Below are 23,433 nucleotides of genomic sequence, written 5' to 3' on the forward strand. Positions count from 1 at the left end.
TTTTAGGCACTTTTCAAAGATAATAGACCTTGACAAAATTCTGTCTCCTCAGCCCACCCCCCACCTTTTATTTTTCTGGAGGTACTGGAGTTTGAGCTCAGGACTTCATGCTTTGCAGGCATTGAAATCATTACTTAATTGTGTAACTTGACATGGTTTTCTTTTTTTCCCACTTCTCTTTTCCCTACTTTTTTCTTTTCTTTTCTGGCAGTACTGGGGTTTGAACTAATGGCCTCACTCTTGCCAGCCATGACCTGGTTTTCTTTGTGCTTCTTAAGCTTGGGGTTCATTAAACTTCTTGGATCAGTTCTCATCAAGTTTGGAAAACCTTGACCTTTATTTCTTCAAATGTATTGTTTGTTTTCCCTCTGTCTCCTTTCCTGTGGGTACTCAGTATGATTGTATTACATTGTTGGAAGTTGTCCCATTACTCATTTGTTCTTTGTCTTTCAGTATTTTTATTCTTAACTGTTCTTTTCTTTGTGTTTTTCTGTTGGATATTTTCTATTGCTATGTTTTGAAGTTCATTCTTTTCTTTTACAGTATCTAATATAGTGTGAGTCTCATCTAGAGATGTAGTTTTAACTCTAAAAGCTGGATGTGTGTGTGTGTGTGTGTGTGTGTGTGTGTGTGTGTGTGTGTGTGTATGTGTATACACGTACACATTTTTAGTACTGGGCTTTGAACTAAGGGCCTCACGCTTCCTATGCAGGTGATATACCACTCGAGCCACACCCCAGCCTTTTTTTACCTTAAGTATTTTTTGAATAGGGTCTCAAGCTTATACCTGGACTGCCCTGGACTGTGATCCTTCTATTTGTCCTTCTTGCATAGCAGTGTTGACAGGCCCACTACCATACACAGTTTTTATTGGTTGAGATAGGCAGGGATCTCTTGAACTTTTTTTGCCTGAGCTGACCTCAAACCACAATCTTTCTGATCTCCCAAGTAACGAGGATTACAGGTGTGAATCACCTTGCCCGACCTTAAAAGCTGTATATATTTTCCTTGTCTCTTAACATGTTCATTCTAACTTGCTTGTTGAACATATAAAATACAGTTTTAATTTTTATTGTCCCTATGTACCAGTTTCATCATTTGTGTCATTTTGAGTTGGCTCAAATTATTGTGATTAACTTTCTTTGTATATTTCTTGTCATTTTTTTTCTACTTTGGTCATGTTTTATTGGATGTGTGCTAGATGTTTTCGTGTTCTTATGACTATCATTAAGCTTTCTTCTGGGGTGAAATTAAGTTACTTGGAAGTTTCTCTTTTTTTTTTTTTTTTTGGTAGTATTGGGGTTCAAACTCAGGGCCTTGTACTTGCTAGGTAGGTGCTGTACGATCAAGCCATGCCCCCCAGCCCTTGGAAAGTTTTATATATGAAAGAACGCTTCGTAAGGAGCTATCAAAGCAGCCTTTAGTCCAGGACTAATTTTCCTAATACTGAGACAATACCCTTCTCGACTCATGAGAAGATTTCTCTATTCTGCCTTCAGGATATACAGACTATTCCAGGCCCATGTAAGCTCCTGTGTGCAAACTCATTTTTTTAAGTAGATATTTTTCCAGTCTCACACATAGGGGTTGATCAGTACATAGGTGAACATTCAAGAAGGACCCTCTGTAAATCCTTAAGGCCTTTCTCTGTGCCATTTTCTTCTTTTGGGCTCTGTCCTGAGAACTCTAGCTGCTATGGCTAGAGTCTTGCCAGACTCCACTTTGTCATCCTCATTTCTGGGAAAATGCTTCCTCTGCTTACTTCCTCCCTTACTTGGCCACAGCCTGGAAAATCTAGGGAGTAAGCTAGAGCAGTTGTAGGCTCAGTTTTTTATTTGTTTGTCCTAATTCAGGGATTATTTTTCTGTGCTACCCATAGCTAATGTTTGAAAAACATTGTTTTAGAGCTGTGGGTGCAGCTCAGTGATAGAACATTTGCCCCCCAGCACTCTTGAGGCCCTGGGTTCAATCTCCAACACTGCCAGAGAGAGAGAGAGAGAGAGAGAGGAAGCCATTTTTATATTGTTTGGTTGGATTTTTAGTTATTTTAGGTCATTGGTACTTCATCTTGGCCTGAAGGAGCCTAAATTATTCAGTGATCAATATATGATTTTTTACCTCACAGAAATGAGATCATATGATAATATGTATTTATTGTGTAGCTGCATTTTTCAATTAATTATATATCCATATGTAAAGAGCCATTTAATTCTTTAAATTACTGCACAATCATATCTTGTTGTATAAATGTGCTATGATTTACTTGTCCTCTGTTGCTTGACATTTTAAGTTATTTCTAGTTTTACTATTACAGTCAGTGCTATAACAAAATCTCTGAACTTGCTGCTTTCTGTATGCACACTAGTATTTTCAGGATAAATTCCTAGAAGTAGAGTTCTTGGGTTAAAAGGGTACATGCATTTTAAGTTTCAATATATAATGCCATGTTTTCTCCAAAAAAATCTTCTATAGAATGATTGTTTCTTTACACCTTTACCATAGTGCATAGTAAGATATGTAAAATATTCATGCACATTTTAGGATAAAATGTGAATGTTTCCTATCAGATCCATTCCAAGAAAACTAGTGTTAAAGTTTGATAGGAATCTGTCCAGACTTCTTTCTTTTTGCACAGTATACAAATAATCAGATCTACAAACAGCTTTCTTGTTAATTTTGGTAGGATGTTATTTTGCATGACTTCTCTTTTTCTTTCAATATATTTTTGAGAACTTCCTGAGTCAATTCATGTAAAAATATCTCATTCCTCTTAACACCTTAACATTGTTTAGTTGTTTTATCCACTGTAGGTGTAGACTAGGTAATTTATAAATAATAGACATTTATTGTTCATAATTTTGAAAAATCCAAATCAAGGCTTTAATAAATGTGATGCCTAGAAACCACTTGCCCTCTGCTTTGTAGTGGTAACTTCTTACTGTATTCTCACATGGGGGAAAGGACAAACAGGCTTTTTAGTGACTTTTCTTTACTTTTTTTGTGGTGCTGGGGATTGAACCCAGGACCCTGTCGATGCTAACCAAGCAAGATCTATCACTGAGCTGCATCCTCAGCACCCTAGTACCTCTGAGAAGGACATTCATCCTGTTCATCAAGATGGAGCCCAAACACCCCACCTCTTGATGCTCTCACATTGGAGATTAAGTTTCAACACAAGACTTTTTCAGGGGGAGGGGTTTAAAGCAAGTAAGATCACAGCAATAGTGTATATATGTGGCTTGTCACCCCTACCTTATTGATATTTAGGTTCTTTCAAGTTTTGCCCCATGGTGCAAAACAGTGCTACCAAGGACATGCTTGTAAATCATGGTTCTCATTTCCTGTTATTTCTGAGGAATAATTTCCTTGAAGGAATCTTGAAAGATCAAAGATTATGTTTATTTTAAATATTGATAGGCACTGGTAACTACTCCCTCCCATCAGTCAAGTGCTTATTTTTCTTATTGTCCTATTGCTACTTGATCATGTCTAGCTTTTAAATTTTTTATAATTAAATTTTTCATTTAGCTTTATCCTGTTTTATACTGTGGCTAAGGATCTTTTCATATGCTCTTTTACTTATCTGTTTGGAGATTTTACCAATTCTTGTTTGCATTTGTACATAAAGCTCTTTCTGAAAAAAAATAAACATTTTGTGGGAGGCACCTGTAATCCCAACACTGGGGATGCAGAGGCATAAGAATTGTAATTTTTAGGCCAGCCTGGGCTATCTATAGAGACCACATATCAAAAAAAAAAAAAGTAAGAAAACCCCACAGGTTTCCTTCTGATGCCAAATGTGTGGCTTTTTCCCTATGTTTACAAATTCTCTGATACCACATTGGTGTTCTTAGTTTAATTAGTTCTGATACTATCTTCAAAAGCTTAGTCCCTTAAAACTACTCCCTACTTAAGATGCCAATTGCAAGTCTGGCCTCCTGTACGTCTGACTGATGAGCTATAAATGTGCAGTTCAAACAGCACCTCCTCTGTTTTGATAATCCACTAAAATGGCTCACAGAACTCAGAGAAACCCTTCCAGTGTACTTGTTTACTATAAAAGATAGTGTAAAGGATACGGATGGATAGCAAATAAAGAAGTACATAGGTACATGGGACAAGTCCAGAAGCAGGAGCCTCTGCCCCTGTGGAGTTGAGGTGTGTAACCTCTCTGTACCTGGATGTGTTTTTTGACCAACCTCTAAGCTCTTCAAATCTACTTGTGCAAGATTTAATCCCTACCCTTACCTTCCTGGTTTTTCTGGTGACTGGTCCCATTCTGAGGCAATATGCCCTGCTCTAATTTACTTGGTTAGCATAACCTCAGGTAAGATCAAAAGAGGCTCCTTAGGAATAGCAAAAGACATATCCCTCAAGAATTTCCATGGGCTTTAGGGGCTCTTTCTACTCAAGGTATCAGGGACAAAACCACATTATGTGTTTTATTATACTATACTCTGTATCTTATGGATACTTTTTGTATTAATATGGTCAACATCTTTTAGTTTGTCCTTTGCTTTTGTTTATATTTTTCATTAAACACAGGTTTTAGATTTATCAGTCTTTACCTTTTTGGTGTGTGAGTTTAGTATTCTAGTGAGCCTGTATTGAAAAGCACGGATATTGATTTATATCTAAAAGAAGTATAGAGAGTTAGTTGGGAAGCCAGTGTTTTGTTGTTGTTGTTGTTTTACATGACATTAAATGAATAATCTTCACTTTTCTTAGGGTTAATTTTAATGTGCATGATTATTATATTTACAATTCTAGTTTGAAGAGAAGTACAGTGCAAATAGATAAGTTTATGGATAGTTTCATAATCATGGAGTAGGGAATTCACTACTTTCAGTGTTCTGAGTTTATGAATCTATAGTTGTATGTAACAGTGGAGCATCAGAGAGTGTGTGGGTAAACATACATACAATTTTCCACCCTTATTAAGAGATATATAGGTGGGAATGTAGCTCTGTGGTAGAGTTCTTGTGTAGCATGCCAAAGCGAGAAAGAAAGAGACATGGAGGCACACCTATATATTTCTTTATCTTTTTTCTCTTTTTCATTTATTTATCAATTGACTAACATTTATAGCATTCTACCATGTATCGAGTCTTCCTAATGGAGGGGCAATTGTGAATTCTGGGTTATGGTCTATTTGTGAAGATATAAATAGAGTATAAGTGTGATCTGAGTGGTGTAGAGGGTTGGGAGTTACCACAGAAATGCTCCATGGAGGAGGTGGGCTTTTAGGAATGGCCAAGCTTATATGTTTGTTATTTTGATTTTTTAAATTTCATGAACTTAAATACCTATTAAATCTCATATTAATTGCTTAAGACAAATTTAAAAGAAAAGCATGCTTAGTCTGAGCTATCTTATATTCTGAGTCAGGACCTTATTTGAAACACAGTTTGTGAGTTCCAAGTGCTTGTTGATTGAAGAAGTTCCAGTCAGTTAAAACAAGTAAGATTTGGGCTAGGTACCAGTGACTCATGCTTGTAATCCTAGTCAGGAGTCGGAGATGAGAAGGATCATGGTTCGAGGCCAGCCTGGGCAAATAGTTTGTGAGACCCTATCTTGAAAATACTGAACACAAAAAAGGGCTAGTGGGGTGGCTCAAGTTGTAGAGTTCCTGCTTAGCAAGTGTGAGACCCTGAGTTCAAGCCAAAATACACAAAAAAATGACAAACAATGGAGGTTCAGGCTGGAGGCATTGTACCAGTGGTAGAGTGCCTCCCTAGCAGAAATGAAGCCCTAGGTTCAAACCCTAGTACTGCCCACCCCCCAAAAAATGGAAATTTAATAGTTATAAAATTGAAAATAAAAGCTGTAATATTATGTTTACCTGCTATATCTGAAATGATGTTAGTTATCTGTGGTTTCTTTTTCTGTAGAGCATGGACCTGGAATTGATATTTTTACACCTGGTAAACCTGGAGAATATGACTTAGAAGGTGGCATATGGGAAGATGAGGATGCTCGGAATTTTTATGAGAACCTCATTGATTTGAAAGCTTTTGTTCCAGCCATCTTGTTTAAAGACAATGAAAAAAGTTGCCAGAACAAGGAATCTAATAAAGATGATTCCAAAGGTAAAGTCTAGAGGAAAAAAACTAATATGAAAATGCTCCAGAAATAAGTGTCAAAATGCTATTTATTAAGAAAAAGTTTAATTACTAGTTTTGTACTGAACATTATAGTAAATGAATGAGAATAACATATATATTAGTTAAAAGTAATTAAAGGGTGATAATTGACATACTTTTGCCAGAGTCAGTACATTTAATGTTCTCCCATATATGGTGTGACATCAGGTATCAGTAAGACATTTCTGCTTCAATGCAGAACTCAGAAGATTAGAGGATATAAAAGATGAAGCTGAGAAATACAGTACTTTAAGCATAAATTTTTAACTCGGGTTTTTTGTTTCATTATTTTTTACCTATGAAAAATTTCAAATACAAAAGAAAGATTAGCATAATGAACTTGCATTGTGAACTCCTATCATCAAACTTCAACATGTATCAACTTTTTTGCCAATCTTGTTGGACTAAGATTTAGTTTCTCTTTATTTTTTATCCCTCCTCTTTCTAACCATTTTCCTTTGCTATCTTCCACTTTTTTGTCTTCCTCTCACCCTTGAATCTAAATTATAAGGGTATTTTCCTAATTAATCTTTCTTCATTTACTCTTTTCTGTCTTTCTAATTTGTTTTGTATATTGCTGTTAAGTTAATTTTATATCAAATCACATTTAAATGTTACCTCCTGCTCACAGCCTACTAAGGTAATACAAAGAAGAAAAAGTCTGAACTCCTCATCTTGGAGTTTGAGAGCTTTTCTTAATCTGAAACCAGTTTATCTAATCACCTTTATTTTCCCTCATCTTTAGCACAGATCCTCATACCATGTAAGCCTCCATTCATCTTTCCTTCCTTCCATCCGTTTTTTGTTGTTGTTGGGATTGAAGTTTGAACTCAGAGCTTCACACTTGCAAAACAGGTGCTCTCCCTCTTGAGCCACACCTCCAGTCCTTTTTGTCCTGGTTATTTTGGAAATGGGGTTTCAAGATCTGTTTTCCTAGGCTGACCTTGAACTGTGATTCACCCAGTCTCAGCCTCCCAAGTAGCTAAGATTATAGACGTGAGCCTCTGGCTCCTGGCTCCATCCATCCATCCCGTCCATGAGCAAATGGCATACAGAATCAAAGAAGTTATGGTATTTGTTCACAATGAGCATAATCTATTTTATAAAATCTGAATGTATTGTTTTCACTCACATTTGTTGCCATATATATATGTAGCTTCTAACATAAGTTATGCAGATTTTATGAATTCTTAACTATTTTTGCATTTTAATATGACTTTTAATTCAGAAATATTTGTTGGTGGTTTTACTTTCATATTTTCATGGTATTGGTGACCAAACCTGGGGACTCATGTATATTTTTAAACAGAGGCAAAAGAAACTAAGGATAATAAGGAGGTATCAAGTCCTGATGATTTGGAACTTGAGTTGGAGAATCTAGAAATTAATGATGACACCTTGGAGTTAGAAGGTGGTGATGAAGCTGAAGATCTTACCAAGAAACTTCTTGATGAGCAAGGTAAAGGACTGTCTTGCCAACTTTCACTTTTGATTATTTTTGCACAAAGGTCTTGCTTAGGAATATGGATCTTTTCTCTTTAATTCTATGATTTTTATAGTTTTCTGTTGTTTTTTAGTCTCATTGTTTTGGAGTTTTAATTAGAACAAAACACTATTGAATATCATGTGACTATAAGCCTTAGTGATCATCTGAATTCTAAATATCTTAAGACCTTACACTTTTCTGACAATTTGATATTGTTCTGAATATTTTAATTCTGTGACAATCTTCACTAAATGAACATAATTGTATTTGAAAGTTATTCTAAAATGGCTAAGTTGATAGAAACACAACTAGCATTATCAGTTTGTCAGTGTCGATGTTGTGTGTCTTTTTAATTGAATCGTGTTGTATTTAGTAATAAAATACTTACATTCTTTGTTCCTTAAATACTTCCTTTGGAGTTTATTAGTTAGGATTCTTTATTAGAAGGATACCTCTGTCGGTGCTGCTTTTCTCTCTGTTAGCTTCATTGTTTTCCTACTGCACATTCACTATCTCCACAGGAAGAAAGGAGGGTGGGCATGGCTGGAGGATGCCCCAGGCTTAAGTCATACCAGCTAGTAGCATCAGAGGAAGAGAGTTATTCTTCCACTACTGCCTAGTCCTGTGCTATGCTTACCCACATGGCCTGAGGAATGCTGTGCTGTGCATTGTTTGGCAGCAGCCACCCCCGGAAGAATCACATGGACTAGGGAAGCTTAGTTCTTCAAACACCAGAGTTGGTAATGCTGTCAGTTGAAGCACACGGTAGGTAGGATGCCAGGCAGTGCTAGATCTACTACAAAGCTACATGCATTTTATGAGTAAGTTTGTGTATCTAATGGCAAAAGTTTGCCTTTTTATAGTTGATATCTGAAAGACTGTAGTGACTTGGAGTTATAATTCTAGAGTTACCCAAGCTTTCTAAAAGTATCTTTAAAAATGCTTTTTCGTAAGAATGAAAATAGCTCTAGATAACCTGTTTCCCAAGTAACTTATATATGGATGCTTTTATTCTTATGTGTTCTCTGTTTATTTTTTAATCTATTCAAAAACTAATTTTGTATTAGACCAAGAAGATGAAGAAGCCAGCACTGGATCTCATCTCAAGCTCATAGTAGATGCTTTCCTCCAGCAGTTGCCTAACTGTGTCAACCGAGATCTGATTGATAAGGTATCCTTTTCCTTGTGCAATTTTACCCAAGCAGATAGACTTTGTAGGAGTCCTCTAATTTGCAGTGCCTGTGTTTTTCAGACTATTTGAGCTGTCACATGAACCATTTCTTCACATGGAGTGTTTTATGAGAATCAAAATAAACAGATAAAACAAATAGATACTCTGTTTGAAAGTGGAACTGGTGCCACAATTCTGTTGGATTAAAACCTTTCCCTTCACACCTTCACACAGGATTCTTTGGTTTGGAAAATAGTGTTTTAGATGGGAGGCTATTTTTGTTGTTGTTCTAGTACGTGGGATTAAACCCAGGGCTTTGTGATTGCTAGGCAAAGGTCTACCACTTGAATTATACCTCTAACCCAGATGAGAGGTTCTTTGTGTGTGTGTGTATGTACGGTACTAGAGTGTGAACTCAGGGCCTCATTCATGCTTGCTAGGCAGGTGCTCTATTGCTTGAGCCATGCCTTCAGCTCTTTTATGTAGTTATTTTGTTATTTTTTTCAGATTGTGTCTTGCAGTTTTGCCCCAGGACAGCCTGGACCACAATCTTCCCATTTATGCTTCCCACATAGCTTGCATTATAGGCATGTACCAACACTCCTGGCTTATTCATTGAGATAGGGCTTTGCTGACTTTCCTGGACTGTCCTTGAACCATGATCCTATTGATCTTTGCTTCCTGCATAGTTGGGATTATAGCTGTGAGCCACTACATCCACCAAGTTCTTGAAGTATATTTTGTGGATTCCCAGTGGCATTCAAAGATCTGTCAGGTGGTCTGTAAGATCATAATATTACTCAGGTTTTCCCCCTTTTCACTCTTTTTGATGTTTGCAAAAGTGATGATGGGTAAAACTGCTTTGCTGCATTTTAGCATTAATAATGGCAGTAGCACCATTGTATTCTTCATCTACAGTGCATCTATGATTAAAAATACAGTGTTCCTTTCACATGCTATTCTTGGTAAGCCCTCCAAAATGAGTGATTTTATTATATCCCAACCTTTGAGTATATATCCTTTTAATCTGACAAAATGGGAAGGGCAGTAAAGCATTTCTACTTCAAGGAAAAGTACTTGTGTGATTGAGTTGCAAGCTAAACTAGTTGCTTTTAGCATAGAATACCATTTTTACTAAGAGGAACTAATGGGCAAACCACAGGTATTCAAATTTTGATATTTAGCATTTTTCTAAGTGAGTCTTTTCAATTCAAGGAAAACAACTAAAAGTATTTATTGCAGTGATCAAGTTTGAGTTTTCAAAGCACATAGGAATTCTGGAAAACTTACATCCACAATCATAAGTTTGATAAACTTCTCATTTCTTTTCTAAAGAAATTTTATTGATGAGACTTTTCTGATGAGATTGCTGTGGTACTAAATTGTATAATTATTAATCAGTTATTATGTGCTCCTTTATATGCTATGCATGACTCAGTGAACTATTATTCTCAATGACCAGTTATGTACTGTGTTAAAAACTAGGCACAAGTGCTAAAGATCCATTCAAAATATAAGATAGACCAGTGGATTTTAACCACAGGAAATGTTTATTGATACATTTTCAGATTCCGCATTGCAACTAACCATTAAAAACCTACCATTTGTTAAGTTTTGGTACTGTATAAAAAATAACTACAGTTACTGAAAAGTATGTGTAAGATATACCTCTGTTTTCTACCAACATGTATCTGGATAGTCATATTTTCTTTATATACTTTTATCCAAAACAATGCATTGCAACAGATTGAGTGTATAAGTAGATGAAGGAATCCAGCTTTCATTTAAGAATGCTTATTCTCTCAATAAATTTTTTTCACTTTGAAAGCATAGCTTTTTCTTAAAATATTAATGAGGCTTATTTCTATGCTTAAGTGGATTTTTTAAAAAGAGTTCTCAGTTTTAGTTTTGAATATAGTAAGTGGTGATAGGTGTTACCTATCTAAAGAGTTTTTTCTTGTCTCTAATAATTTTTAAGAGTGTAAAGTCTCTTGAGACCAAATGTGTGAAAACTGTTGCTTTAGGTAATTTTTCCTCTAAAGTGTAATATAATCTTTTGTCCTTTTCTCCCCACAATGCCTTGAGATGAGTCCTTGTAGACAGTTGTAGAAGTTAGGTTATTCTCTGCTTTTAGCTTTTCTTCAAATAATTGAGATGTTTTTAGTAGCTATTCATGTAATCAAATGGACTTGAAACTCATTCAAATTAGCTTCCTTGTAGAGTAATTGGGTCAATGCACAATTTTCAGAAAACTTGGTAATTACAGTGTTTATCCCTGCTGTCTTAAGTAGTTGTCTTCTTTTTTCCCTCTACAGAATGCAGCAGAAACCATTCTTAAACAATTGGTTGCTTTTCTCAGTTTTGGATGTCACTAAATCTGTCCCTTGCTAAACTAGTATATTCATTGACTGTGAACAGAGGAAAGCTCTTGACACTCTTGCTCACATTTTGAGTACTAGTACAACAATTGCCAGAGGAAAAGTATCTGAGGAAAAGTTATTTCATTGTTAGTGTGTATTAGTAACATTATTATTGTGAATCTCAGGTTATACTAATGGAATGTATGCTCTAGTTCCTAGCTTGGTATTAAGAATTATTGACAGCTTCTTGGGAGGCAGAGATCTGGAGGATCAAGGTTCAAGGCTAGCTTGGACAAAAAGTTAGCAAGACCCCCATCTCAACCAACAAGATGGGTATGATGCATGCCTGTGTGCCCAGGTATGCTGGAAATATAGGTAGGAGATTCATGATCCGAGGCTGTCCCCAGGCAGAAATAGACCAGATCCAAAAAATAATCAAAGCCAAAAAGGGCTGGGGATGTAGCTCAAGTGGTAGATTACCTTCCTAGCGAGCTCCAGGCCCTGCTTTCAAACACCAGTGCCATGGCAGGTGGAGGGAAGCTATTGCTGGTAATCTCCACTTATTAAATTCCAAGAGTCAGATGAAGAATAGGAGACCACCACCTTCCATGAAAGAAATCTTTTCCATATATTTTAATAAAGTTCCAAATAACATAAGGGGAAAAGTATTTGGGAATTAGGTAGAGAAATCTAAGACTTCTTTAGATAATTACGTAGGTGCAAATGAACTTAAGTCAGATACTAGTTTGTATAGCCTCTCATTTTATGGGTGTGAGGGGTAAGTGGCTTTTCCACAGTCACATAGAATATTGCAGTATCTGTATATATAAGTTCATCTGTAGATTGGATGGCTTTATTTATTTTTATTTCATAATGGGGTTTGAACTCGGGGCTTTTCACTTTCTAGGCGGGCACTCTACCACTTGATCCATGCCCCCAGCCCTTTTTTGCCTTATTTATTTTTCAGATATGGTCTCACATTTTTGCCCAGGGCTGAGATACTCCTACCTTTCCTCTCACATATGATATGTGATCATAGGTGTACTCCACTGTGTCTGGCTTATTGGTTGAGATGGGGTCTTGCTAACTTTCTGCCCCAGGTGACCATGCTTGCTAGGCAGGCACTTCTACCAGTTGAGTCATGCTTCGTGCCCAGAGACTTTTTCCTCTTAAGTCATAAAATGTAATTTGTACTAAAAGGATACAAAATTTCTAAATTTTTTATAATGTAATTTTTATATATAAATAAACTTTATTGGGGGACAAGATTCTTTATGGGACTCTAAATATCACTTCTTTTCTTCTGAAAAAGTAGTCAGGCCAGTGTTCTAACACTGAGGTACATTGCCAGACCTTTTTAAAAATTTTATTTGAAATGGGTCTTGCTAAGTTGCCCAAGCTGGCTTTGAACTTGCAATCCTCCTGTCTTAGCCTCCCTAGGACCTGATCTATAGGCATACACCACTGTACCTGGCTAAGAAGTGGGTTTTATTTCTAAAATTTAAAATGACAAGAATGAGAGCTGAATGGATTAGTACATGCTTGTAATCCTTATACTTGGGAGCTCACTTAGGACGATTGAGAGCTTGAGGCCAAGCCTGGCCTAATGAGATGGTGTTTAAAAATAAAAAGGATATAAATAAGAAAATGAGTATATAAAATTACAAAAATGAAAGTCAGTAGGAAATTACTCCTGCCTAGGATGTACGAGGCCCTGGGTTTGCAATACCCAGCACCACAAAAGAAAAATTGTTGATCTGTATTTCATTTTCCTGAAACATTATAAATATATTGATATACTTGTACATGGTAAATATTTTATGTAGTAAATATTTGTTATGAGGATGGGTGTTTGGAATAAGGAGAAGTCTCTGATAAAAAAGAGGAATTCTCTACTCAATTTTATAATCACTCTCCAGAACCTAGATTCTTGGAATCCATGATGAAAAGCCTTTCAAGGGATTTCACAAATAAATAAATAAATAAATCACAAGGTGGAAAGCCAGCAAAGCTTTATTTACCAAGGCAGAGAGAAATGAAGAGAGGAACACCCTTACTATCCAGGAGTAGATGTGAAGAGGTTCAAAATGGCAATCCTTGTCTGGGGTATATTTATACCTCTAAACAGGAGGATTGCAGTTTGAACTTTTACCTAGACACATGGCCACATCACCTGGTAACCTTTAATTTTTTTTATTTCCTAAGCATATATACAGTGAATTTATGGTAGGCTTCTTTTTGCCCAAAACATGGAGACCATGGGTGTAATCTTTATGGACATTCCTTTCTTGTCAAAGTATTACCTTTTAGGAATGGACAGAAGTCCTGAGTTCAATCCCTATTACCAAGAAGAAAGAGAGAGAAAGAAAGAAAGATAAAAGAGTTACCTTTTCTTAAGTGACACTGCTCATCCAAGTAGATTGCAGTTCACTTAAAAGCTGAAGGGAGTGTAATGAAAGAATGCTTGCACATACTTTTCCAGAAAAGATCAATTTGGCTTTTGAATTTGGCTTATTTTTAATTTTTCTTCTTATTTCGCGGTCACCCTCTCAGATCTATCCTGCGTCATATTTTTCTTCTTTCTACTTCTTCCCTGCCCTTTTTTTTTTGTTGTTGTTGTTTTCATTGCTAGGCACGGAACCCAGGACCTTGGGCACCCTAGGCAAGCACTGTACCACTGAGCTACATCCCTAGCCCTTTACCTAAAGCATTTTGGAACACGTTTCAAAAAGCTATTTATAAGTTGTCATTGCAGCAGTGCTAGCACAGACAGACAGACACTACCAATGTGTCTCTTGCTTCCATTTCTCCCCATATGGCAGGAGCTGAAGTCCAAGAATTAATATACATGTGAAGATTTTTTTGTGTGTGGTATTAAGGTTTGAACTTACGGCTTTGTGCTTGCAAAGCAGGCACTCTACCACTTGAGCCATGCTTCCAGCTCTTTTTTGAATCCATGCCAGCCTGGCTGCAAACCTCCTATTTTAAGCTTCCTGCTGTTGCTGGAATGAATGACATGTACCACCATGTCCAGCTTTTTTTTTTTCCATTGAGATGGGGTCTCGCAAACTTTTTTTGTCCAGGCTGGCCTAGAACTGAGATCCTCTCAATCTTAGCCTTCCAAGGAGCTAGGATTGCAGGTGTGAGCCTCTTTCTTTAGTTATTTTTTTGAAAAAGTCTTGTGTTTTATTACCTGGGGTCAGCCTTGGACCACAGTCCTTCTACCCATGACCTGTGCATAGCTGGGATCACAGGCATGTATTGCTACACCTTGGTTATTTGTTGAGATGGGGATGTCACTGACTTTTTGCCCTGGCTGGTCTCGAACCATGTATGATTCTCCTGATCTCTGCCTCCTGTGTAGTTGAGATTATAAGTGTGACGTACTGTACCCAGCACTATGCCATTCTATCTAAGGAATTTGAACGTCCATGAATTTTCATCTGTGGATTTCTCCCGCCAGTACCCTGTAGATACTGAGGGACAACTATACCAGTTACTCAAAGACTTCTTCAACATACATTTCATTTATACTTGTGTTAGGTGTTAGGCATTGATAAAATATTGGACACATTTTAATTCCTAAAATAGTAATGCTTTTGGTTATCCTTATAACATAAGTAATTTTCTTGGCTCACAGTAAATACTTTTTTTGGTGGTCCTAGGGTTTGAACTCAGGGCCTCATTCTTGCTAGTCAGGTGCTCGCCTACTTGAGCCACTCTACCAGCCCTCCCAGTAAATACTTTTGACGGAACCCACAGTCTAGGTGATCACTCTACCACTGAGTTATACTCCTAGCCCTTGTTACTAATACTGATTTACTTACCTTTGAACCAATTGATTGGACTAGTCATATAGGATTTGCTGAACATCTCATGGTAAGTCTTTGGGCCACACCCTTGAAGTTCTGTTTTTAACACCTGGTGAGCTTAAAAAAGGAAGAAGTGTGCAGTTGTAGATAAGTAAGGAGAGTGAACTTTTTTAAGCTGAGTGATCTTTTAGTTTGGGTATTTTATAATGTGCTATCTTAAGGCCATTTTGAAATGTTTAGGAATAATGTTTGGGAATATTGTAGGAGGTATGGTTTCTGCTTTTAGTAGCTAAATTGATTTTTCTTTTAAGAAAAAATGTTTTTCTTTCTCCTAAAGGCAGCAATGGATTTTTGCATGAATATGAACACAAAAGCAAACAGGAAGAAGTTGGTACGAGCACTCTTCATAGTTCCTAGACAAAGGTAGGTATTAAAAACAAGTATTTTGTTGGTGTTTTTACTCTGTAGTGGTGGCTATAAGATTTAATTATCTCTTTAAAATTGTCACTTATCTTTTTTTTTTTTTTAACCCAGTAGGTTTTATTATTATTATTAGCACATTTTCTAGTACTTACTTTTCATTGATTTGTTTTTTTCTTGTTACCTTTAATGGAAATATTTCTCTTGATATTTACATGTTATTTTAAGAGGAAATGTTTTAAAATAAAAGTAACTTGCTGGACATGATGGTGCATGCCTGTGATTCCGCACATTCAAGAAGCTGAGGCAGAGGAGGATTGTGAGTTAGAGGCCAGCATGGGCTGTATAGTAGTGAGAAAACAAAACAAAAACTTCAGAATAAACTCAATAATTGCTAGAAGAAAAAATAGTAAATGATGTAGGTTTTTTATTTTGTGTAGCGATTATACTAATTCAGTGTATTTACTTTTTAACAGGTTTAAGTGAAAAATTTCAGGCTATTTGGATAGAAATAACCTATCCAGAATCCTTTGGGTAGAATTGGTAATTCAAGACACATTTAGTTGCATAGTGCTTTTAGAGAATTCTCATGCTTTATATTGTGCTAAACTGAAATCTCTACTTCAACTGAACATTATCAGTCCCACTTTTAGACTATTTACCTTAGGAATATGGAGCTGGTCCATTTCTGTTTATTCAACAGTGAATAAGAATTTGTTAATGACTGTGGTGATTACCACATAGCTAAGATACTTTCTCTAAAGGGAGGATTCTGAGGGATTTCACTGAAGAGCTCTTCAGCAAAGTTCAGATTTGGTCCATTCATAGGCAGAAGCCAGACTTCTTAGTGAGACTTCAACTTATCCTTTTCCTTTCATTTCCTGTTAGCAACACTTAAAGAAAAGCATTAAATGTTTTTCATTTTAATGGTGCAAGGGAGAAGAAATGTTGTTATAGTGAGTGAATAACTAAGAACTGTATAATTGGTAAAGTAATACAGGTGACTATATGGATTATAGTAATGTGATATGTGAAATTCCAAAGCCTTCAGAAATAGGCCCACAGTCTTATATAACCTTATAAATTTGTTAGAATCAGTCTGATCATCTGGAAAAATGAAAGTGTGCTCTAAAGTCTATTCATCCATTGAATAATTCATTAAGGGTCTGCTGTATACTGTGGTTGGTGGTGGAGATAGAATATAATTGTGAACAGGACTGACTTGGCTCTTGTATTCTTCATGTACCCTAAAATTTAGAGAGGAAGACAGATGAAAAATTTCAAATGCAATTGTCAGAAAGAGGCACAGTCTGCTTTGAAGCACAGAGCAAGTGGAACTTAGTGATTTAGTCTGTGGAGCCAGAAAAGGCTATGTGGAATAAGGTACATTTAACCTGAGAAAGAAATTAGCTAGACAAAGCAGGGTTGAGGAAAGGGGCTATAGAGATGGTATTTCTGCTAGACAACAGTATGTGCAGACAGGCAGGAAAGGTTGTGGTATCAAACTGTTGCAAAAACCCTGTTCTTGGACTGCTTCCAGTGTTTGGAGGACATTGTCCTCTAAAGCTATAAGCTGCAGAACAGAGGAGGCCATTTTTACCTCTTTATCATACCCCAGCACTGCCTGATTATGCAATGACATGTAGAAGACAAAGTCTGACACACAGGTGACAAAATTAGGTACCATGGTATTTAGTGCCCTTTCTTTTGTTACTTGTTTTCATCTTCTTTCACTCTTTAATTTTTCTTGCAAAATTCTGATGTGTAATGATTTCTTGAATACCCTCTGCCTTCTCCACTCCCATGCCCTTGCCTCTGTTTTCTACTCTGTCTGGGATCTCCTTTGTTTTTCCACTGGAAACTCTGACTCATCTTTAAGTTTGACATAGGAACTGTCTTCTCTGAACAACCTCTTATTTCCCTCATATAAATACATGTGCTTTTTATGGTCCTTTCAGATGTCTTCAAATGAAGAATTATGCATATCATATCCTAATTGGTTTGCTGCCTGTATTACCACCACACTAAAAACTATCAGCTAGATCTTTGAATTTTGTATACCTCCAACAGCAAGATACAAGCACAGTACATCATTAAAAATATTTGATGAATTGGTTATATGCTGTTTTAAAAGACAAAGAATACATTCACATAGCTCAAAACCCAGAAGTATAAAACATTATTTGATGAGAAGATCCTTTATCCTCATCTCCCTTTCCACCCAATTCTCACTCCTCCTAATAGGAAACCATTATCTTAATTGTTACACATCCTCCTAAAGTTTCTTTGCATGTGCAAGAAAATGCAGTTACAGATTTTTATTTCCTGTTTTTGACACAGAGAGCAACTTATTATACATATCTTTTCATCTCTGTACATAAAGACTTCCCTTGTTCTTTCATTTAAAACTGCAGTGTTTTCTCGAATGTACTATTTTTAACCATTTCTGACTTTCCTGTCTTTTACCGTTACTAACAATGCTATATTTGTATTTCCCCTTTCTCCTCTTGATAATGTTAGCTAGTGGTTTATTAGTTTTTTTTCTACTGAAAAAAGGCTACTAGATTTATTATTCTACCCTCTTACTATTTCCTTCTTTTTTATTTATTTTATTCCTTTTCTAGAGAAGTGTGACTTCTCCTTTGAGTGTGGTTTTAGTGATGTCTTTTAGTTCTAAAATGTCCTGATTTCTTAACATTTTCTAGAAATTCTGTAGTATGAGTTTCATTTCCTATGTGAGCCAAGGAGTTGTTAGAATTTTGATTCTTCCAGGTAGTGGGGCTGTTTTGCTTTGTGATTTTTGTTAATGATCCATGTTTGTATTGCATTAAATTCAGAGAATATGATTTTTACTGTTTATTTTTTGAAATTTCCCTGTGGCTTGTTCCATAGCTAGTTTTCACAAACATTCCACAGTCATTTGAAATAGTACATTTTTGTTCTTATAATGGAGAGTTAAATGTGTTGAGCAGGTTTACATTATTAAATAACTTTTTATTAAGAGCTTCCTTTTTTTTAAACCTTTTTTTCTTCACTTGCTCAGGAGTCTTGGGCTGAGAGAGGTGAATTGCTGATGTGTTTTATTTCTATTATGATTTACCTTTCAAAAAGTTATTATTTGGTATCTAGATAAAGCTTGCATCTTCATTGTGAATTGCACCTTGTATCATTTGTGAAATGTTCTCTTCGTCTTATTTGTATATTTCTTTGAGAGTTTGAACTCAGGGTCTCATGCTTGCTGGGCAGGCGCTCTACCATTTGCGCCATGGGGCAGCATCTTAATGCTTTGATGTCAGTCTACTTTATCTGGTATTATAATTAGGACTTCTGCTTTTTGTTTTGTTTTGTCTGGTGTACTTTTTCTCCTTCATTTATATGTTCTTTTGATAAGTGAAATAGGCTATTTAGAATTGGTCTGAGTTCTGGTTTTGTTTGTTTGTTTCTGGTGCTGGAATTAAACATAGGGCCTTGTGCTTGTGTGGCAAGTACTCTACTGAGGTTCATTCCTAGGCTCTGTATTTTTTATTTGGTGTGTGTATATAAATGTGTATTTTCTCATTTTAGGAAAGTTTATATTTTTATTTTAGTATTTACCTTTATGAGTGTAACTTTGCTAGGTAGTCATTTATTTAGACATTCTCTGTTCTCTGTTATGAACAATGATAACGTTCCTTTGTGTTGCTGGGCATGGTAGCTCACATGTGTAATCTCAGCTACTCAGGAGGTGGAGGTTAGGAGGATCGCAATTTGAGGTCAGCCTGGGCAAAAAGCTAGAAGTGACTGTGCCCAGTGGCTAACACCTGTCAGCCCTGCTATGCAGGAAGCATAAATAGTAATATTGTGGTCCAGGCTGCCTTGGACATAAAAGTGAGAACTTCTTTGAAAAATAGCAAGAACGAAAAGGTCTGGGCATGGCTGAAGTGGTAGCACCTGCCTGGCAAGTTCAAATCCCAGTACCACCAAAAAAAAAAAAAATTACTTTGTGTTATATTCGTCTCTCTTTCCTCCTTCATCTGATCTTAGTTAATAATGTCATCTTTAATGTTTTCCTTTTTTATTTTAAAATGTGCTTAATTTTATTTTGCTTGATTTGTCAGCTTCAAGTGATATTTAACTTTTCATCTTTACCACAAGTAGGTAAGCCTCGTTCTTTCTTGCCTTTCTTCCTTTCCATTCTCCTTCACTATTTCAATTCTGTATTGATAACATTGTGTCCTGGGAATAAAATATCTGTTCCTTCAGATTTGTTGCTATAACCCCCTATATTTGTTTCTTATCTTAGTTGGAATTTGAGGGGGGTAGAGAGAGTTGGTTTGGTGTTGTTTTTGTTTTGGTGCTGAGGAATGAACCCAGGGCCTCATGTCATAGTATAACACTCTGCCGCTGTGTTATACTTCCATCCTGTTTTTAATCTTAGTTGTACAGTTTAAAATACTCAGCACTCCCTGCCAGTCCTCTTGTTATGCTTTCCTCAAGTATTGACTGGTTTGCTGAAGTTCATCTTTAATAGTTTTCTTAAGAATGGTTCTTAGGGGAAAAAATATACCTTGAGTTCTTCTATGATCAGAATGATGTATCTGTGGCTTTATTTTTACCTGAATAGTGCTTGACGAGATACAGGATCTATAGCTCATACTTTGTTTTTTTTTTAAACCTTAAATATCTTGTAGGGATTGCTTGATAATCATTTGGTATTTGGTACTACTGTGAAGAAATCTGAAGCCATCTGCTTCTTTATAATTGACTCTTCCCTTAAAATTGACTTGATCATTTATATGGCTGTCAAATTAATTCTTTGTCTAATAAATCCAGTAACGTTCCTACAATAAATATATATATATATGATGTTAATCATTCTGGTTCATTATTCATGCACTCTCAGTTTTCATTTTGAAAATTTTAGGGACGTTTTCTTAATTTTGATTCTTAAATATGTTTTAAGTACTTGTTCTGTTCTCTTGATTTAGTTTTCCTTTTTTAGGTACTTGAGTTATGCATATATTGACTGCCCTTGTTTTATTTTTCTGGTTATTCTCACTAGTTACTTTTTCAGTGTCTTCCCCACCCTCTTCTTAATGAGTGTTCTGCAAAAGTCTGTTCCCTGTAATGCTCCTTCCCTCATTTCCTCTATCGATTCGTCTAGTTTAAGAAAAACCATAGCCAACTCATAGGCTAGATATTCCATATATTTTATGACTGGATGTTTTGGGCAAACTTTGGTAGGTTTTGAGGAATCCCCTTCCTTTTTTATTTTTGCCTTAAATTTTTAACTTTAAAAATTTGAGCAATACCTTTATAATGATGTTGTACACACCCTTTTTTATTATATATAATGAATTAGATTTCTCTGACTCGTGTTATTAGTAGGTTTATTTTCTAAGGGTATAGTTTTGCCTTTGTTGGTGATATTATTTATTGGGTTGTGTCCCTATTCTGCGTCCTCACTACATTTCCTCATATAATGTCTGCTCCGTCTTTGACCTGTCTGTCCATGTGCCAAGCTTTTGTTATATGTAGGTTATCAGATTATCACTGGAAAAAGCATTGTCATTTTGGACGATATGCCCTATTTTGGGTTGGCTTTCTCTTTACTTTTTCATGTGTGACTTCTCCAAATTTAGACTGATTTGATAGCTTTAGTTGAATTTAAGCAGTGCTTAGGTTTATAGATTATAAATAACTCAATTTCTCTGAAAAATAAAAATTGTATACTTTTTTTGTGTTATGAACAATATTTTCAGTACTGCTGTAATATAAAACAAATCCTTTAATTTTTCAAGTGTTTTATAAACAATTTTACACTTAAGCCAGTCTTGAAGATAAGCACAAAATTTACCAGTTTACAATTAAGAAAAAAATCCACAACAAACTCAAGCACCTCCTCTGTGCATAGCACTATATTCTAGGTGCAACCGAAGGAAATCTTCACCTCAGAATGTGATTTCACTTTCTGGAATTGCATTATCTCCTTTCCCAGAGAGTAAAAATAAATAAAGTCTCCATTGTTTCCTACTAATCTGACCCAAACCCTCTTCTGGCTCACAGGAAAGCTAAAAAAATTGTATACTTTGACCCCCACCTTTTGCATATGATCTCTGGGAGAGATAGGGCGAAATAGTTGTTTTCAACTGCCATGTTTATATTCCATCTTCTTGTGCAATTTTAACAATTCATTCCTTCAGCCACTTCGTCACTCTGATGCAATTTTAAAATTGAAAATTACTTTTAAAAATATTCTTGGGCTGGGAGTGTGGCTCAAGTGATAGAGCGCCTGCCTAGCAAGCATGAAGCCTTGAGGTCAAACCCCAGTACTGCCAAATGAAGAAATAAATAAATAAGTAAGTAAATATGTATTCTCTGTGTCTTCTTACCAACACTGATGTACTTGGGTGATTAGATCACATTTTCCCAGGCTTTTAGTATTATGTCATCCATATAGGTAATACAGTTTACCCTGAAATGATAAAAAGTGTTCACCTACATTTTTTTAAAGCTTATGTTTTCTTTATATTGATACTATTCTAGTTTTCTTAACCTAAAAGCTTTTTTCAGTCTTTTCAGTAGGGACCATAAACTATAGGAGCCAGGATAGGCTAAGCTTTGCTTAGGTAAGAGAAAAACCTCTGGTATCTTAGCGGTTTCTCAAAGTCTCTGTGGGTCTGGTAGTCTCCCAGATTAGCTCCCTTTTCAAGTGTCCAAATTGCTGTCATGTCACTGCCATGGCTTCCAGGGTTGCATGGGAGGAGAGCTGGTACTTTGCCTCATTCTAGCTGCCAGGGATAAAAAGTGACAGCTCTTAGCCTATTGGCCAGGACAAAGCATGTGGACCATTGGATTGGCACTATGGCATTTGCTAGAGAAATGCTTATAGGTATCTCTTTTTAGTCATTAAACTTTTCTTTAATAATTTGCCTTATTGAAAATAAAACATTTGTTAAGCTTTTTCTGGTGGAGGATTGTTTGTTTGTTTTTTATATGTTATTAAGTAAATTCTTTTTTTTTTAATTCATATGTGCATACAATGTTTGGGTCATTTTGGAGGATAGTTTGTTGAGAGAAGTAATTTATGTAGTTTTGACTGTTTATCTTCACTGACATTTCTATATTTTATATAAATTTCAATCTACTGAATTGTATCAAAATCTCTAATTTCTTATATTTTACATATTCATAGTTCTCTCTGTAGTCTTTTCAATATTTAAATAAAACTGGAGTCTTTTAAAAATTCCTTCATGTAGTTTGCCTCTGTTTACAAATCTTAAGGTAGGGACCTTAAGGAGAGTCTAGAACGAAATTAATATTTTTGACTGGCTGTGTATTTTTATTGATCAGAAAAACCTTTAATTTTTAAGTTTTTCTTTTGTCCTTAACCTCCAAGCATCTAACCTGCAAGATTTGTCTGGCCCTCAGGAAGGTGGCTGAGTCCTTAGGGATGCTGAAATAGAAAGAGTGATCAAGTGCCGTAAGTCTCCTGCCATTCTGTTTATCAGTCTTCCCACTCTTACATACTCTGAAACCTTTCTCTATACCTTGAATAAAAGTGATAAGAGAAGCAAAGAAGGTTGAGTCTCTAGTAAGTAGGCGAGAATATTCTCCTGGTTTAAAAGATACTAGGTTTAGCAAGTTACGCTTAGAGTCCTCTGGCCCTCTGAACATAAGGTCAGATTGAACCCACTTGTAAGGAAGGGATAGGGACATACTTTTTTATTACCTTTATCAGCAAACCTGCCCTTACCTGGCCACACTATCCATTCATGTCCTTATTTGGGCCTCCTGTTGCAGGATGTTGTTCCTTCCTTCTGTGACATTTTGTTTCCCCTGTTCTCCCTAAAGAACATGAATCCTGTCAAGTGTCAATTTGTTGTTGTGGCTGGGATTCCCTCCTTCATCTAACCTGAGCTGAACACAAAATACACTAACAAAACCAGAATGGATTAGTTAATAGTTATTTCAGTGTCCCCATAGATGATATTTAGATTATAGTAGAGAATGTAGCCCAAAGAATGTTGTACCTATTCTGTGTATTTTAGTTTAGGAAATA

At 36.0% G+C, this 23,433-nt stretch overlaps 1 protein-coding gene across 3 annotated transcripts in view; it reads left to right on the forward strand.

Moving 5' to 3' along the window:
- Nucleotides 1–23,433, forward strand: part of Upf2 (UPF2 regulator of nonsense mediated mRNA decay) — a 123,560-nt gene that overhangs the window by 21,207 nt on the left and 78,920 nt on the right. For all 3 annotated transcript variants that reach the window (XM_074056652.1, XM_020177095.2, XM_074056653.1), the window contains exons 5-8: nt 5,892–6,089; nt 7,453–7,602; nt 8,697–8,800; nt 15,310–15,395. In XM_074056652.1, coding sequence (XP_073912753.1) covers nt 5,892–6,089; nt 7,453–7,602; nt 8,697–8,800; nt 15,310–15,395 — 538 coding nt within the window. The remainder of the gene's footprint in view (nt 1–5,891; nt 6,090–7,452; nt 7,603–8,696; nt 8,801–15,309; nt 15,396–23,433) is intronic.

This window comes from Castor canadensis, chromosome 15 (assembly GCF_047511655.1).
Source record: "Castor canadensis chromosome 15, mCasCan1.hap1v2, whole genome shotgun sequence".
NCBI classification, from domain to species: Eukaryota; Metazoa; Chordata; class Mammalia; order Rodentia; family Castoridae; genus Castor; species Castor canadensis.